Here is a 17731-nt window from a genome sequence, read left to right on the forward strand (position 1 = left end):
CTTCTGCAGGCAGCAGTCACTGTCCTGGGCCTCGCTACTACGAAGAAAATAGCTAACTTTACACGTGCAAACCAGAAATAAGGAACTCTTCAATAGAACCCAGAACCCTGACATGCCCAGTTCTGGTTCACAGGGCCCTTGCCTGACCTAAAGGAAATATTTCTGGGGACAACAGGGCCTTACGGCACTAAAAGGCCACAGTGCTTTGCAGAAACAGCTCAGCACTGTGGGGATGTGGTGCTGCAGGGTCTGCACACAGCGGCAACACAACACACAGACAACACCACCCAGGGTCCACATATGGAAGCCACCAAGTGAGCAGGATACTGGCAGCTGTTTGTTGTTAGAGAGCAAGGCTCTTGAGACAGTGGGCCTCAGCCTTCCATCTGGCACACCCAACTCTTGCTGCAGCAGGCTCCCTAAGAAAACATGGACCTGTAGGAGTCACTGAAACACAGCATGATGTGCCTGAAGAGAAGATGTGCCCTCCAATGGGGGCACAGGGAGGCATCCACCTTTGGGCAGAAAGAACACACACACCAACTTCCCTCTCACACATTCCTGCACTTCCTGACATCTCAAAGCACTGCAGCGGGCCCTCAGTTAGCAAGGCATCAACATACCACACAATCATCAGCAGACTTACATTTCCAGAACAGGCTCCCTTACCTTTCCCAGGACTAAGATTCTGGTCTATAAAGACCTTTAGTTCTCCGTTGGCTTCAATTAGACTGGCCTGCAGAGAGCAACAACAACAACAGTAAATACAACGTCTCAAGAGCCACACAGCCAAAGTTGTTAAACACACCAGGCCTAAGTTAAGCATACGGGCAGAGCACTGCTACACAGAATGGCTCAACAGCAGCAGGAGCTCCAGTGCTGCAATGCTTCCAAGTGGCCACCAAGACTGGGAACAGTATGACCCACAAATCCAGTCATAAAAAGCCAGGACTTTGATGGCAGAGGAAAATGGTCACCAGGTGATACGTGAGAGACAGGACAGATCTGATAAAGTCAGCAGGAACACATCAGGAAGGAATCTTACCAGACTGTCACTCTCAGCCCTCTCCAGGAAACCTCGGAAAACGTTTATTCCCACTCTTACCAAAAAAGGTCAAGCCTGGAAGGAACATCATTCACACCAAAGGCGACTGTGCACAGCCGCTGGCTGGCGGCAGGGGTCAGGAGGTAGCAATGGAGCCGGGACTGAGCATTCAATCAATATTCTTCCACAAATAATAATAACAATAATAATGCTGGTGACATTAAGTGAGGAAGGGGACAATGACCAAGAAAAGCCCAGCAGGAGGGACAGCTGCTGGTGACTGTGACTAGGCCAGGAATCCAACACACCAAAGGTAGTCAAGTCACCTGAGTGTGGAAAGGCCAGGTGAGATGGCCAGGTTGGAAAGCTAAACAAAGTCACATGGTAACACAGTTACAGATGGGAGGGAGTACCAGGATGTTAACGTAAGACAGGATTCAATAAGGCCAAGAAGGTAAGGCCAACAGGTTAAAGCCAGGTTAGAAAAGCCAGGGGACTCAATAAATCCAGGTACATAAAGCCCAAGTTTAAAGCTAGGAATTAAGGTAATGCTAGGTCAATCTAAGATACTGAGGTTACAGGGCCAGGTAAAGCCAGAAGACTCAGGGAGGAAATTAAAAATTAATGCAAGAACGTCACAAGCACGAGACTTGGTGGACTACATGAGCTCAGTGGATAAAACTATGTGAGCTAAGGAAGGTGGGGAAGAACCCAATGTAGGCTGATGAGGAACAGTCAGCAACCTAAAGCCAATAGGGCGTGAACTGCAGTGTTAGGCTAAGTGTAAGGAGCTGCTTCCTGGAATGCTCAAGGCCCCAGGCTCCAACTCCAGCACCACCAAAATGAATAAGCAAACATTCAAAAACTACTCTAGGTAGGAGGGCCAAATTGGGAGGACCAGGTTGGGAAGGCCAGTAGAGTAAGGCTAAAAGATTATAAACTGCAGGTAGGTAAGAGCCTCCTAACTCAGGGCAAAGGAAAGCTAGTAGGTTAAAACCCTGATGAGAGTGAAGAAGTTTCAGCAGGATGGGTGAGCTCTGTGGGCTGGGTAATGGCAGCTGCTAATCCACAAGGAAAGAACCAGCAAAGAAAGGCCCCGTGGGTAGGCTAGGATGATTAAGTCAGCAAGTAAAAGCAGGGAAAAGTCCAAAAGGCTGAAGCACAGAAGTTAGGCTCAGGAAGGGGAGGCCAGAAGGGCAGGCTAGGTGGGTCCACCCAGGTAGGTGAACCAGGATATTAAGGCTGAGTGGGGCAGGCACCGAATGGATAAGGCTGCTGAGTACAGCCCAACAGGGAACTCCAGGGAAATGATGTGCTAAGATCAAGAAGCTCTGAAGCCGGAAGCCAAAGCTGACCACATTAGGCCAGCTAAACAGAGGCAGGCTTGGGGCTAAGGCTAGGTGGGGCAGGCCAGGGGGCCAATGAGGCAAAGAGGTTAATAAAACCAGGAGGAAGAGAGTTGCTGGGAGGCAAAGGCCAAGGCCCCAGGGCCAGTGAGTAAGGAATACTCAATACCAGGTCAGGCAGGCAGATGCAGCCTGGAGATCTGGAACAGGTCTAGTGATCCTGAGTCCCAGTTTTAGCAATTATAGCTCAGAGCAGTGCTCCTTTCCCAGGATCCCTTGGCTGCATGGGCTTAGGAGGGGGTGGGGCTCCTGGTACAGTCACAACACACCACTGCTCCTGTCTCTGGCCCCATGTGCCACAACTGGCCGGGTCAAGCAGGATAGATTCACCCTCTTGCTGGAAAAGCAGGCACTTGGCATTACTCCCTTTTGTCATTCTCTGGCACCTCCTGACTACCGCCCAACTTGCCCAACACTGCTTCTGGGTTATACAGGAGAGCTGCTCTCTGAAGTCAGCACGCTACTTCTTTGCAAGTCTCCTTTCTGACCACTCGCTGACCACCAAAGCAGCACAGGGCAGAGCACCCTGGGACAGGCCTGGAAGAGCAGGCGCATTGGCTGTTCCTGGATCACGGTGACAGATGCGGACAGTATGGACAGAATCATTTCCTTCCTTGTCCATTAAAGAGTCTACCTCAGTGGAACTCAAGCCCACCACACGGGAATACTGCTTAGGAACACAGCACCTAAAACACAACCCAGCCCAGGGACTTAGCACTGCACCATGTTTGTGTTTCTAAGTTTTATTATGTTAACCTCTCACAGAAACCAGTTTGACACCCACCACAGAACAAATCACCTCCTTGAGGTAAATGCTGCTAGCATGGACCTAGGAAACTCCTCAGCTATGCTCCTCCTGCCTCAGGTCATGTTCAGCCTTGACGTGAACCCATCATCCCAACTCTGGATGCTGTGTCACTGTGGGGAGACATCCAGCTGGCCCCAGCAGGGTCCCTCCCTTCCACTTAGCCCTTGCTTTCTGCTTCAGGCATTAAAGAGCTCACTGGCCAGGCAGGATCAGATTTGTCTCAATTTGGTGGCCATCAACTTAAAAGTAATCAGGAAGCAATGGACCAAGACAAAAGAAAGAAACACATGAAGCCACAGCTCTGCCACCCACTACTCCAGCCATGTCGTCAAACAGGAGTTATTCCCCCAAAATCCTACTAAGTCCCTGTTGATGCCCTGGTGTTTATCACTTTGCTCAAAAAGCTGCCATATGAACCGACTGGAAACTGGAGCCTCAGCCTATGGATTCACTGGCCACTCACCACGTTTGGCTGAACCCTCGATGCACACCTGTATCCTACAGGGTTCCTGGATAGCTCCCAGGAGAGGTTAACCTTCACTACACCATGCTCAGGAACACTTCTCACTATACGCCCATTGTACCTCCCAGTGTGACAAACAAAATTATCTCTAGATTGCAAAACTTTTGCCCTCAGTTGAGGACCACTGGCTTTTGGTCATGATCTCATGACAATGCTCCTAACAGATCTGCTTTCCAGAGCTAGCAGTAAATACACAGCTTTGTGCTCAGCCCCTTTTCAAGTAGTATCCTGAGATCTGACCCAAAAGACCCAGTAGAAGGCTCCTGGGGCCAGCTAAGGCCCACCACAGCTTGCCCCAATGTCTCACAGGCAGAGGCCACTGATTCATAAAACATGGTGTCAACACAAAAGTGAAATGTGAGTCTCCTTTCCATAAAGGAAGCTAGGAAACAAAACCACAGGGGTTTTCCTCACAGGGCTGAAGACCATCAGCACAGTCTCTGCCCAGCTGACACTGGGGGACAGCAATCTTCTCGTAGAGACCTGATTGTTACAGAAAGCTCGCTACCCCTAAGCCAGCAGCCCAGACCAGTGTGTAGTGGGAGACAGCCTTCCCGAAGGATCCGCTATGGTCTAATGTTTACCTCCCACATTCAAATGTTCAATGCACCCTTCAAGTAGAGAAACAGGACATTTAGGAAACCATAAGGCTGAGGGAGAAAGCCTTTGTGATACAATTGGAGGCCTCTACAAGAGGAAGCCCAGACAGCTGCTAACCTTTCACCATGTGGGAACACAGCATGAAGAAACCAGAAGAATATTATTCCCTTGAAGGTCCCCTCTTCCTCAATACATTATTTTCCTTAATAAGTCTATCTTCGATCTATTTAAAAAAATAAAAAGCCAGCCATAACAGCAAATCTGCCTTTGATATTGAACCTGCAAGTAGATTTCACACGGTTAGCACAGGGTGATTAACAGTGGCACCGTGGAGCCTCTTCTCAAAGGACCTGACCAGGTCTAGGTTCACTCTATCAGCACAGCTCTGAGATTCCATGATCAGAATGCACAGCTATAGCCATGTGAGTACACACGCTCCAGCCACAACTACCCTGCCTGGTGACTACAAAGGGTGGTAGAAGCAGATGGGCTGACCAACGGTAAAGACAACACAACACAAACCCACAGAGCAGAAGACATCCTTAGCCTTCTCTGGAACAGAGAATCACCGATGCAGATGCAGCTCCATCACATGGATTATGAAACTGCCACACAGCACCACAGCAGCACGAGTGGCTGCTCAGTGAGCCATACCCTTCTTTGCTTTTCATTTTTTTTTTTTTTTTAGGGGAGAAGGTGGCTTAGAAAAAACCTGTAGTAGCTCCCCTTCCTCCCAAGCTAGGGCCACAGTAAAGCACTGAGTAGAGGCCAGAGGCTACTTGGTGGAATGTGGCAAAGAATAGTGATGTCACCCATGAGCACCAACCATCTACTTCAGAGGTCACATTATTTGCAGGGTCATACTATAAAGTCCCAGCTGGCCAGCGGTAATTATGACAACAGCATATTCAAGGGTGGCAACGGATTCAAGTAGCCACATGACTTACAAGGTCCCCAGCAACGACCCCATCCCTCTGCCCACTTTCCATTAGCACATTAGGGATCAGAGTAATTGCACTGAACTTTGCTCTCCTTCGATACCTTTAAGCTGGACAGCCCAGTCAACTTCCAGGGAGACATTAACTTCCCTTAAAACAAAAGAAAAATCTGCCGATACTGGCTGGTCTCTCTATCCTGCTCTAGCCAGGTCTGTAATAGAAGAAGCAGCAGCAGATAACAATGACCACAGTGACCATGACCACCACAACGATCCCTTCCAGAGAACGACAATGATGTCAACTCACCAACAGCAAGCACCAGACTTACATACAATTCTGTTCATTTATCTTGAGGGTTGCTTGCCAACAGCCAACTTTCACAAACATGACAGCCCCAGCCCCAGTGACAACCCAGAGTGGTCACCACCATCCCTTTAAGAATTCATGGAGATCACGATCATAGCCCTGCAGCTACACAGTTGCAGAACAAAAGCAGATTTTTAAGGACAGATGGACCCAGACAAGGCACAGATATCTCTCACTATTGTTCCCTCCCAATTGTACGCTAGGCCTCATTCAGGGTGGTTGTTCCTAGGCACAATCCCAAGGAAGAGTCCCCTAAGTACTTCCCAGTTTACAACTGATTTGTTTTCCTATTGCCCACCTCTCTTCTCTGCAAGACACCTGCCTGGCAGCCTAAACACTGACCTCTGACCAGGAACAATGTTGACTATGAGGTTGGGATGCACAAGACAGTATCCCTACCATGAAGGCCAGGTAGTGAGGACCAGCAAGGGAGACTTACTTTCTGCTGGGGTCCTTTGCTGAGGCATCACTTCTTGGCTTCCCTGCTCTGGTATTTTCTAAGCCTTCCACTTGTTCTGTGTTCTTTTATTTTCATCGTAAGTGCATAGAGGCATGAGGTCACAAATGCATACCCTCATAAAACCACTAGGAAACAGGGTGTGGTGGAACAAGCCTGTGATCCCAGCACTCAGGGAGGCAGAAGCAGGTGGATCGCTGTGAGTGCAAAGCCAGCCTGGTCTACAAAGTGAGTCCAGGACAGTCAGAGAAACCCTGTCTTGAAAAACAAAAACAAAAAACAAACAAAAACACTAGGAAAAGTATTATCTCAGCAATTTTCTATTTAATCAGACAAACCCTACAAGAAGAGTTAAGAATTAAATCCCTTCTACAACCATGAAAATGTAACAATCTCCTTAGGAAACACATGCTGAGGCAGGCAGAGACCCCGTAACATCTTTCAGGACACAGATGACAAACGAATAGACAAGTAACACACAGATATTAAAAACCACACTGTCATAAATACATTCTCAGCAGCAGCCCAAAATGAGTGGGTGGCGTACGGGGTCAAGAGGCCATTTTTATTTGAGGACACCTGGAAAAGAGGCCATGAGACACATGTCAGGGAACCTGTAGCAAACACCCAGCAACACTGCCTATTAACCCATGGTCCCACAACAGCAAACTGGATTCTCCTGGGAAATTCTACTCACTTGTCTGGCAACAAAGAGGTTTCTTTTCCTCAGATATCAAGACAGACAGACTGGCGAACACTAGCCCCTTCCACACAGGCAGCAGGCCAAGTGTCTCCCACAGGGCTGTACATGTGCACGGCTGGATTTGTGTGCACACCTCTCTTGAGTGAAGTCTTTCTAAACCGTGCAGGTGAGGGAGGACTGAAATAATTCCATACCCTAGGGAAGGCTGACCCCTGACCTCACTAGACACAAAATACATGTTAACTTCAGCGCTTGCTGGAGAGCTGAACCCTGGCAAGGTGGCCACATGCTAACCTCTACTCATTGTGGAGATTATGGCCACCACCCAGCATTCCCATGTGTCCCAACATGACTTGTGGCACTCAGGAAGCTTTTCCCCAAGTGTACACTGAGCAGCATGCTCAGCTCCAGCCAGTGGTGCTCAGGAACAGCTTCCATCCAACGCACCTGGACTCCAGCATCTGGGAACACACCACTGGCGGTCATCATTCCCCTCAGGGAATGTCCCATAACCCTCCTCTTTATGCATTGTTAACCTGAAAGACATTCCCTCCAACAGAACTGAACAATGTAATTCCTGAAACCATATTTCAATACTCTCCTGACCCCCAGATGTTGCCTAACAGGCCAGGCCAGCTGGAACTGTGCAGCCCTGAGGCACCTGAGTAAGGAGTCTGCCACAGGCCCCACCTGGGAAGCCAGCCCCCTGGGAGCCACTGTCACCTCTGGAGGCCATCTGTGTCTGCACATGGGCTGACCTACCACCTGGCTTCTGATGACCAGATCAGGCAGTAGAGAGCTCTGAGCTCACTGCACCCATACGCCTGCCCACCTGCCCATCTGTGCTGTTCTCCTTCACTATAAGAAGTCTCCTGATCCAATGCCTTTCAAAGAACTTAGGGTGTCCTCTCTCCAGCTGAAGCTGCAGCATCCACAAGGGATGCTGCAGATCCTGGGCCCCGCCTTCTAGGTCTTCATCAGGGCTGTGCCAGAACAGCACGCCACAGCCATTACTAACATCAAGGCCCCATTTCTGGGGAGGAGTCCAAGCTCATCTAACATCGAAAACATGCTCCCTCCCAGTGGAGAACAGCAAGGGACATGAGGGTTGAACAAGGCCAATCTGAACAGCAGAATGAGGACAGGAGGCTGAAGAGCACCAAACCGACATGCTCATATCAACAGGAAGGGAACCAAGGGGGGTCTCCCCACCTGAAAGACCCAAATGGAACTGAGTCCCCAAGGCCTCAAAGATGCTGTCCTGAGTTGGGCCTCCCCAGACTACACCTTGTAAACACCTCAACGTGTATGAAAAGCTAAGACCTTAAGACAAGCTTTCAAGAAAAGCATGAAGCCATGCCCTCCTCTGGGCTACACAGGCACTAGATGCACATACATACCCACAGGAAAAACATACATACAGACTTTTAACATCTTTAAACATCACAGATACCATAGCAACCCCTGCATGGCTCCGTGTGCCCACCACTGGCTTCTCCAACTCCTGCAGTACTACTTGAATCCTGAATAACTGGATGAAGCAATTAGGGTACTTCTCTTCCCAGCACAGCAAGATCTGGTGGGGTGTGGATACATGAGGAAGAAGCTAAACCATCCACAGACGACCACAAGGTCCATGGAAACAGAGGCTCACCTCCTAGAGAGCAGGCAGAAATGTCCACATGAAGGGGACAGGTTAAGAGAGAACAAGTAAGAATAGGAGGTAAGAGTAGGAGGAACTGGAAAAATCTGAAAGCCAGGCTGGGAGGGTTCTAAGGAAATGCCCAGGGCAGCACCCACCCAAATAGGCAGCAAGCATCCACACCCTCAGGAAGAATCTAAGTGAGTGAAGACTAGCTGATGGCTAGGAGATATTAATAAGACACAAACTTCCACAGGCTGGAAAAGGGAGAGGAATGTGCTGGCATATCAAGAGCTGCCAAAGTGGGAGACCCACAGGAGTTCTGAACGAGGTTAAGATGCAGAGGACGCCAGGATCAGAGACAGGAGAGGCTATGAGAGATATACAGGGAGAGCCCTTGAAAACAGTCAAGAGGGCTGGGGGCTGCACGTCAGTGTTAAGAGCACACTCGACCTGCATGGCAAGGCCCTAGATCAGAAAAAGAGTACAGGGCGATGGAAAGTCATGCATCACCCACACAAGCATGTCTCTGCCATATTCTCCTCCCAGGCACAGACCCTAAACCAGACCTAGTCGGTTTATCCTATATCCTAGTTGGCAGGATATAGGCCCCTTGAGCCCTGCAAGTGCAGTGTTCACATCTTCCTCTCACAGGACCAACAAGCCCTGAATGACCTTCAAACCTGCTGCTCCATGTATACCTGGGTTCAGGGCTCTCTCCCAGCCTCAGCCCTTCTCGACAAGATTATGTGCCTTCAGTGTAGTATGACTATAGATTTGGCCTTCCAAGAAAACAGATAGGCCACAGAATCTGCAGTAGCTCCAAATCTAAACAATTTCCTGCAGGCGCCTAACTGCTGACAGAAGACACCAAATGATACTTCATTACACAACAGATCCAAGTGCATAGCTTCCTCGGAGAGCCGCCAGGTAGCTGACTGTCCAGGCTTTCTATACCCCACTTCCTGGTGTGACAGGAAAGTTTTGGAAAAGGAGAATGAAGTACAATGATGGATGTCTAGGATAAGACAGTTACCTTAGGAACAGCTAGGGCAGGTGGGCCTCACTGAGCAGGAAGTGGCTGCCCCACAGCACAGAACTTCACCTTCTTGCCCAACTACATCATCTGCCTTGGTCCCTGCATTCTGAAAGCAGTACCTCCAAATAAACTTAACAGCACTGACCTCAGCTTCCCAGAGACACAGAGCTCAAGAGGTTAGGCTTGCACCTGCCTTCCTGTGCAGGCTGTGAATGTGCATGGAGGAATACGCCAAGTACCACAAATGGAGGGAGCCAATCAACCTATGAGCAGTAACATTCAGGCTACCTCTGAGATGTCAAGGCACCTGTCTGTGTTCTGGCCACACTGTTCAAACAAGTGACTGAAGCAGGATAGTAAGATTGTTGGAAGCTGTTCAAAAGTAATACTCATCTTCAATAACTGGACTGACCCAACCAGGCCAGAGATAGGTATGACTTTAAAGCTGACCCCAAACTCAGCCACCAAGACACATGCAGAGGCTAAAGAACAACTCCCTGTTTCTCATGTTTTGTTTTCTTCCATGCACAGGACTGGCTGGGTTAAAGCAACAGATGTAGCCTAAGTCATCTTCATTCTAATCCCAAAAGCTGAGAGAGCTGCTGAGACCACATGCTCAGTATGCACAAGGCCCTAGTTTCAACACCCAACACTAACAAGACAAACAACTGAAACAAAAACTGACCTCCCCCCCCCCCCCCCCCCCCCATCCACAATGCTGAGAGTTGAACCTAGGGCCTCAAACATCCAGTTTTTCTAAAAGACAAAATAAATGACAAGAGTCTACAACTAAGACCTCCAAGGACTCAGAAGTGGTCCAGCAGCTGGAATGGTTTGATAGGCTACCGCCCTTCATCATATGCAACCACTAGAGTGAACCTGGGCCTTAGACTAGCTTTTAAAAAGATTTTTGTACTGGGCATAATGGTGCAACCTTTAATGCCAGCACTTGGGAGGAAGAGGCAGAAGGATCTGAATATAAGGCCAGCCTGGTCTATGTAGTGAGTTCCAAGACAGCCAGAGCTACATAGAAAGACGTTGCCTCAAAACACGAAGATTTATTTACTTTTATGTGTGTGTATTTTTCCTGCTTGTATGTATGTGTACCACATACATGCCTGGTGCCCTCTGAGGTCAGAAGAGGGTGTCTGATTCTCTAGAACTGGAGTTACAGAGGTTGTGACTCACAATGTGAGTGCTGAAACTCAAGCCAGGGTCCTCCTTACTTAGGAGCAGTAAGTACACTTAACCAGAAAGCTACCTCTAGTTCCAGCTTCAGAAAACCTTGATGGTCACACCGAAGAACTACAACCAGGTATCATGACAAAGGCCTGTGATTCCAATACTCAGAAGGCTGAAAGGTCAGACGGACTACAGAATAAATTCAAGGACAGGAAGGGCAACTCACTTAAGACTATGTCTCAAGCCATGAACTCAGGGGCTAGCTCTCTGATCACCTCCCCCTAAGGGGAGTGCAGCCTTACCAGACCACAGAGGAAGACAATGCAGATAGTCCTGATGAGACCTGATAGGCTAGGGTCAGAGGGAAGGGGAGGAGGACCTCCCTTATCAGTGGACTGGAAGAGGTGCATGAGTGGAGAAGAGGGAGAAAGGGTAGGATTAGGAGGGGATGAGGGAGGGGGCTACAGAGTGAATAAACTGTAATTATTAAAAAATAAATTCATAAAAAAAAAGACTATGTCTCAAGCAACAATACAAAGAGGGCTGGCAATGTAGTGACAGGATCCAGCAGAGGCAAAGCACTAGGCCTCCAGTAACTTAAGAAGGAAAAAAACAAAGACAAAAACAAACAAACAAACAAAACAAAAAACAAAAAAACCCACCCACTTCCTACAAATCAGCTTTTTAATGTTAAAATTCAAGGCTCAGTGGGTTGAAGTACTTGCACCAAGCTAGGTGGCCAGAATCCAACCCCTAGGATCCACAGGGCTGGACAGAGAACTGCTTTCTGAAATGTCGCCCTCTGGTCACCACATGTAAATGGTTATATGTGTATGCAGACACACATACTTTTTAAAAAATGTTTTGAAAATACCTCACGTTTATAAACAGATACAAAACAAAGTGGGAGCTCAAGAAAAAAAAAAATGAGGAAAATTTTTTCTTCTTTGAGACAAGAGTCCCTCTGTGTAGCCCTAGCTGTCACAGAACTCCCTATGTAGAACAGGCTGGTCTAGAACTCGGAGATCTGTCTGCCTGTTTTCCAACTGCTGGAATTTAAACATGTTTGCCACCATGTACAGCTCACTTCTAAATTTTTTACAATTTTATTTCATCTATCAGGTCAAGCAAGTTTTGTGACTTTTAAAGTATTGTTGCCGAAGTCTATGCTGGAGAGGGAAAGTAAAATGGTGCTTTCCAACAGCCTGATGTGTTCACACACATTGTGACCTGGCATAAATCTTTCTAGAACAAATCTGACATCTCAAAGACATTACCTGTGTGCTGGCATTCACACACTCCACAATCACCCCTCCAGAACTTATCTTCAGGGCCACAACGGCTTTGTTACCATTTGAGACCAGTCCTGGAAGTCACAGCAACACACATGCTCACAGCAAGAGGGCCAGGTGCTCACCTGCCTCTAGATTCCAGCCTCCCCCTTCCCAGAACACTAATGCCAACAGGTCCTCCTGAGCTCTGGGCTTGAACTGCTCAAACTTGGCCCTATCCAGCCTAACACCAGCTCTCTCCATGACGAAGAGCCTGGAACATTTGAAATCTAGTAGACTGCAGTGCCCAAATGTCTTTTGGTTCTACTGCATGTCAAACAAGAACCACTAAAAAGACAAAAATGATAGTTGTTTGAAAATAAGCCTAGAATGCTGACATTTCACCGCAGGATGACCAGCGGTTCTCCCTCACTGTTAGGCTGATGGATTTGGAATGCTGTGTAAGCTCTCCTCCGGGCGTCTGTGGGAGTGTTTTTCAGGAAGGTTTCTCTTGAGAACCCACCCTGTATGTGAGCAGTGCCGTCCTGTGGAGTGAAGAGGAACCAGGAAGGCAAGCAGCTGACACCTGCATCCATTGCTCTGCTTTCTGACTGTGCAATGTGACCAGCCACCTTAGCTGCCTCCAGCACACCTTCCCCGCTGTGATGGTACCTTTGAACTACAGGACAAAATAAACCTCGGCTGAAGTCACTTTTGTCACAATAATGAGAAAACTCACGTGGAAAACTGGTACTGAGGAATAGGCCACTGCTGTGATAAACTCCATGATATACAGGCCTGTGGTGTAAAGTCCTGGAATGCTCTAAGCAAAACTCACTAGGCCATTCTGGCAAGCAGAACGGCAATGTAGATGTGGACACTGAAGGTCAGGCTTCTGAGGTTTCGGAGGGGAACAAGGGTTCTATTGGGAACTGGGCAGGAGGCCACTTGTGTTACATTCTGGCAAACAACCTGGCTGTATTCTGCCCATGCCCTTAAAATCTGAGTGAGGCTAAATTTAAAAGCAATGGGTTAAGTTGTCGGTCTGGTTTCAAGTCAGTATGGCATCCAGGCTGTGGCATGGTTACTGCTTACTGCTCCTACTCATATTGTGAGAAGCAGCTCAGTGAAAACGAAGCACACAGGAGTTTAAAGCTGCAGACAAGGAAGGTGCAGACAAAGCATTTATAACTGAGGGGAAACCTCACACTTTGCACTAAAGCAGTAAGAAAAGCATCCCTGGGGCAAGACTCACAGAAAGGTCCAACTGGTAAAAATGGCAATTCCACATGGCAAGACGGCTCAGCAGGTAAAACCAGGTCTGGCAACCTGCATTCCAGCCCCAGAACCCACATAAAGGGACAAGGAGAAAAACAACTCTACAAAATTGTCCTGCTATCTACACACAACTCGGCATGTGTGCGTGCCCGCATACCCACACAATAGCTTTGTTTCTTAAAGAAAATGAAAATTCATTTGTAAGAGCCTGAACTGAAAATGCTATCAAATAAAAACAGCCATTTGAAAAAGTGTTTTCCCAAGTTTAGCTGACAAGACACAGAAGGCCGCTACAGCCATAGCAGAAAGGGCCATCTATCTCAAGCTGGCAGAACTTGGCACAGTCCTCGGGACGGTTTTTGCAGGCATACAAAATATAAGAGGGGCCAGGGTTGGAGTCTTTGCAAAGAGGCTGAGCAGGCACTGCGTGAGGCTGGGAAATAAGCCCTAAGTTGCAATGGAGACCTCAAGATACAGAATACATCAGGACAAGATCAAGGAACATCTGCCAAAGAAAGCTGTAAGCACAAAATGGAGCAAGCTGAAGAGGCCTCAAGTGCTACAGGCAGTAGTACTAGAGAAGCAAGGCTATCCAAGTCTGTTAGCGCCCAGAGGATGCCATTACAAGCCCAAGATAACAGACATGGAGCTACAAGGTTTGGTGCTTGCCCTACTGATTTTTGATCCTGCACTGGTCCAGCCTTTGCCAGTAAGTCTTGGAAAAGAGTAGATCTGGGCCTTTAAAAAAAGAGATTATTTTATTATCTATCTCTCTCCTCTCCCCCACCCCCGTGTGTGTATGTGCGTGCACGCGCGCGCGCACACACACACACATGTGTGTATGAGAGTGCAGGTGCCCATAGAAGTCAGAGGTATCAGATCTCCCTGGAGCTGGAGTTTCAGGCAGTTCTGAGCCACCTGACATGGATTCTAGGAATCACATCCTCTGAAAGAGCAATTCATGTCATAACCACTGAGTCATCTTTCCAGACCCTTTTTTACTACAGTGACTTACATTTAAATGGGGGAGGGGTGCAGAGGACACATGGAGATCAGAGGAAAATACTTGGGAAGTTGGTTCTCTCCTTCTACCACGGAGGCCCCAGCACTCAGTACTCGGGTCTGCCAAGTGAGCCACCTCAACAGCCGAGGATTCGTAGTTTTTCACAATGTCAGAAATGTTAAGACTTTGAAGGTTTGTACCAATGGACTAAAAGCATTTTGCCTTAAGAGATGAGCCTTTGAGGACCAAGGATGGAATGCTGAGAATCAAAATGATGTGTTTGTTGTCACGTTGACAAGAGATGGACTTGACAGTTAATCCTCACTCAATAGGAGTGAATTTATAATCACCTAGGACACACTCCTCTAGGCATGTCTATCGGGGGTAGACTTTTCTGATGATTGGCAAGTCCAAGAATACTGTCTCCACAGTGAGATGGCACAACTCCCCAGGCAGCGAGTGTCAGCCTCGACCTTGAGAGAAAACATTCACATTCTAAGACATACTCCCTCATACTAGGCCTCTCCAGTCCCTACAGCAGGGTCATCACAGCTCACCCTACACACATGCTTTCCACGCGGTCACTCTACAGTCCCACAGGAAAGTCCTAGAGAGGCATACCAGAGAGCACAGGCGCTCACCACCCTTTCCACCATTGCTTGTGACTCTCCTGCCCACTCCCACATCTTCCCAGATCAGTGTTCTTGACCTTCCCGGAAGAAATCCTTCGCCAGCTCTTGCCATCTCCATCCTGTTCACTGCTAACTGCCTGCCCTGTACCATAGCCTGCAGTTCACAGGCAGCCTGACTCCCCTGCTGGTCTGCATGGGCATCTACAGGGGCAGAAAACCCCTAAGCTATTTCTCTCTTCTCTCTACCCTTCATGGTTCTCTTCAATAATGACTTAGAGCTTGACTTTCGCCCCTCTATTCTCACCGGTGTCACAGCCTTCAAAGTCCCATGTCTACAGGCTATAATTTACAGACAGTTTTTGTTTTTTTGCAGATTTTGAGGGGGTTTATTTGTTTGGTTGGTTGGTTTTCTTGTTTTGGAGACAGTTTTTCTGTGTAGCCCTGGCAGTCCTGGTACTTGCTCTGTAGGCCAGGCCGGCCTCTAACTCAGTGATCTGCCTGCCCCTGCCTCCCAAATGCTGGCATTAAGGATGTGTGTCACCACATCCAGCTTTCGGCTAGATTTCATCTTAAGCATCCAGTGCTTAGAAACTTCAATGGTGCCTCTTTCTTTTCCTTCAGCACAGGCTAGAAAGTCCCTTTCTGAAACTCAAAAAATCACATCCTACTCAAAAACATGGCTGGCGAAAGAAACAGCCCAATCCTTGACTGTCTGCAAACTCCACTTCTATTCCAAAAACAGGGAGGGTCACGTCAACTCTGCCTAGGTACTTCTGGCCTGCGCACAGGTGTGGTGGGGCTCACTGCAGCTCCCTGTTACCCAGTCACAGCACCGGCTGAGCTACACCACAGTGGAGCCCAGCCCGGCTGGGCTTCACACCCTCAGCCTGACAGGAGATCCTGAACACTTATCACAGTGCACCCCCCCTTCCCCAGGGACACAGAACATGGAAGGGGGGTGCATGGTGGAAAACGAAGACGACAGGACTTTGAGCATGCTGACTCCCTGAAAAGGCAATGTTCCCTGAAACTACAGCATGCCATGTGGTCTCACAAAAGCATGGGGGCCAGTACCTTATATACAAACCATTTACCAAGTCTAGCTACTTTGTGGGCATTCAGGAAGTACCATGGCTCTCTTAGGGCACACATGGGGGGGCGGGGCATGAGTATGGACAAACAAGTGGACATAACAAGATCAAGCCAACATCATACATGGCTGTGATTTCAGGTGACCTACACAAGGTCTCCCAGGGTATGACATGACGCCCAAGGCCAGGCCCAGTGCTTGATGACAGGAAGAGAGGCACTGCCTGACCTGTGTGAGCCAGTAAGCAAGGCTGAGTTCTTGGGCTCGAGTCAGGACAGGACTCCGCAACTGTACCTGGCCCACACCATGGACACAGCCTCACTATACCTGGGCACAACTCCAGCTGATCCACCATATCTGCCTGTAGTTCCAAGGCGGTACTGAAAACATATGGCTCTAATAATCACCAAACACTGAATGCTGAAAAACACTGGACAGGACACAATTAGTGCTGGAGGGAGTTAGAGTGATTTTGATTTTGGAGGAAAAAAAAAAAGTGACCAACAATACAGCCTAACTTTCCATGCCTGCTTCAAAAAATTACTCAAAATATTCAGTAGCTTCACAATAAATATGAAGCTAAACCAACCAGCATTTCCACTGTTTCACTGATCGCCAAACATCATCTTTCTGGGAAAAATGTGCCCAAACAAGTAGCTGGTATTCCACCCATCAAAGCTGAATAATGGTCTTACATACTACGTAAAACAAGTACAGCGTTAAGGCCAATGTTGCCAGCTCTCCTGTGTGGAAACCCACTAACAGCCCCTCACACACTCATTTTAACTGAGACATGTATTCAATTTTCTTTATTTAAGCAGTCTACATAGATCAAGGAAAAATCAAGACAGCATCATCCAACCACAAATAATGTGTCAGGCTTCAGATGACAAAGAACATTTGTGCAGAGGGGAGGCACCCACCTACTGACTCCCAATCCCTCACCTCCACCCCAGCTCCTGCGTGTAAAACGCCTGAGTAAGCCACTGCCACGCGCGTATGGCCACTCTCAAATAATGGGAGAAATCTGCAACAAGAAGTATGTTAGCATGTTTGTAGCAGGCAGCAATCCTACTTACATCTTTTGCCATGTTACCAGATCCAGGAAATCAAGGCTGTGACTGCGTACCCTTCACAAAAGAAACCGGACTTATCTGGTAAAAAGGAAGGGGGACAAGCAATGAGTGAGAATGAAAAAAGAAGTTTAACACTCGTCCGTTTCAAAGGAAACATCTCCCCACCAGCACGAGGCAGGCCTCCAGGCAGCAGGGGCCTTTCTTGCACAATCCCGACAGGGGAGCTAGCCAGGCAGGTCCCACACGGGGATTTTAAGTCACCTCTCCAAAGGGAAATGCTCCCTGCGGGCACCAGCAGCTCCCACTGGCAGCGGGGCCAGACCCCGACCCCTTGGCAGAGCGAGGCGCAGCCGTCGGGCTCGCCCCACCTGGGCACGCGGCCCGCCTGACCACAGGCCCCACTTAGGCTCAAGGCCCCCCACTTAGGCACACGACACTGCGAGGCTCCCATCGGGCCGCAGCAGGCCCTCGGGCTGCCCAAGACCCCGAGGTGTCGCCGACCACTCTGACAGGTGGGCTCCCGGCCGGCCGGCCGCCCCACCTGTCACTAGGCCCGGCCACCGGCCCCGCGCGCTGGCGCGCAGAAAGACGGAGGGTGGCCAGGACCCCTGCCCGCCGCCCCCGCCACGCCGCGTCGAGGCCGACTCCCGGCTGAGGCTGGCGGAAGGCGGG

General features: G+C 48.8%; 1 protein-coding gene across 5 annotated transcripts in view; it reads right to left on the bottom strand.

Annotated features, from left to right (window-relative positions):
• Positions 1-17731, bottom strand: part of Tfdp1 (transcription factor Dp-1) — a 39231-nt gene that overhangs the window by 20909 nt on the left and 591 nt on the right. For 2 of the 5 annotated variants that reach the window (XM_055608452.1, XM_055608454.1), the window contains exons 2-3: positions 17063-17137; positions 670-736 (exon numbers count right to left, since the gene is read on the bottom strand). In XM_055608452.1, the coding sequence (XP_055464427.1) occupies positions 670-736; positions 17063-17074 (79 nt within the window). In that variant the 5' untranslated portion in view covers positions 17075-17137. Of the gene's footprint in view, positions 1-669; positions 737-16310; positions 16379-17062; positions 17138-17320; positions 17569-17600; positions 17655-17731 lie in introns of those variants that run through there. The other 3 variants (XM_055608451.1, XM_055608453.1, XM_055608450.1) reach the window with 3 other exon arrangements.

The sequence above is a fragment of the Psammomys obesus genome, unplaced genomic scaffold (genome assembly GCF_907164565.1).
Source record: "Psammomys obesus unplaced genomic scaffold, mPsaObe1.curated_primary_1811, whole genome shotgun sequence".
Classification (NCBI taxonomy): domain Eukaryota; kingdom Metazoa; phylum Chordata; class Mammalia; order Rodentia; family Muridae; genus Psammomys; species Psammomys obesus.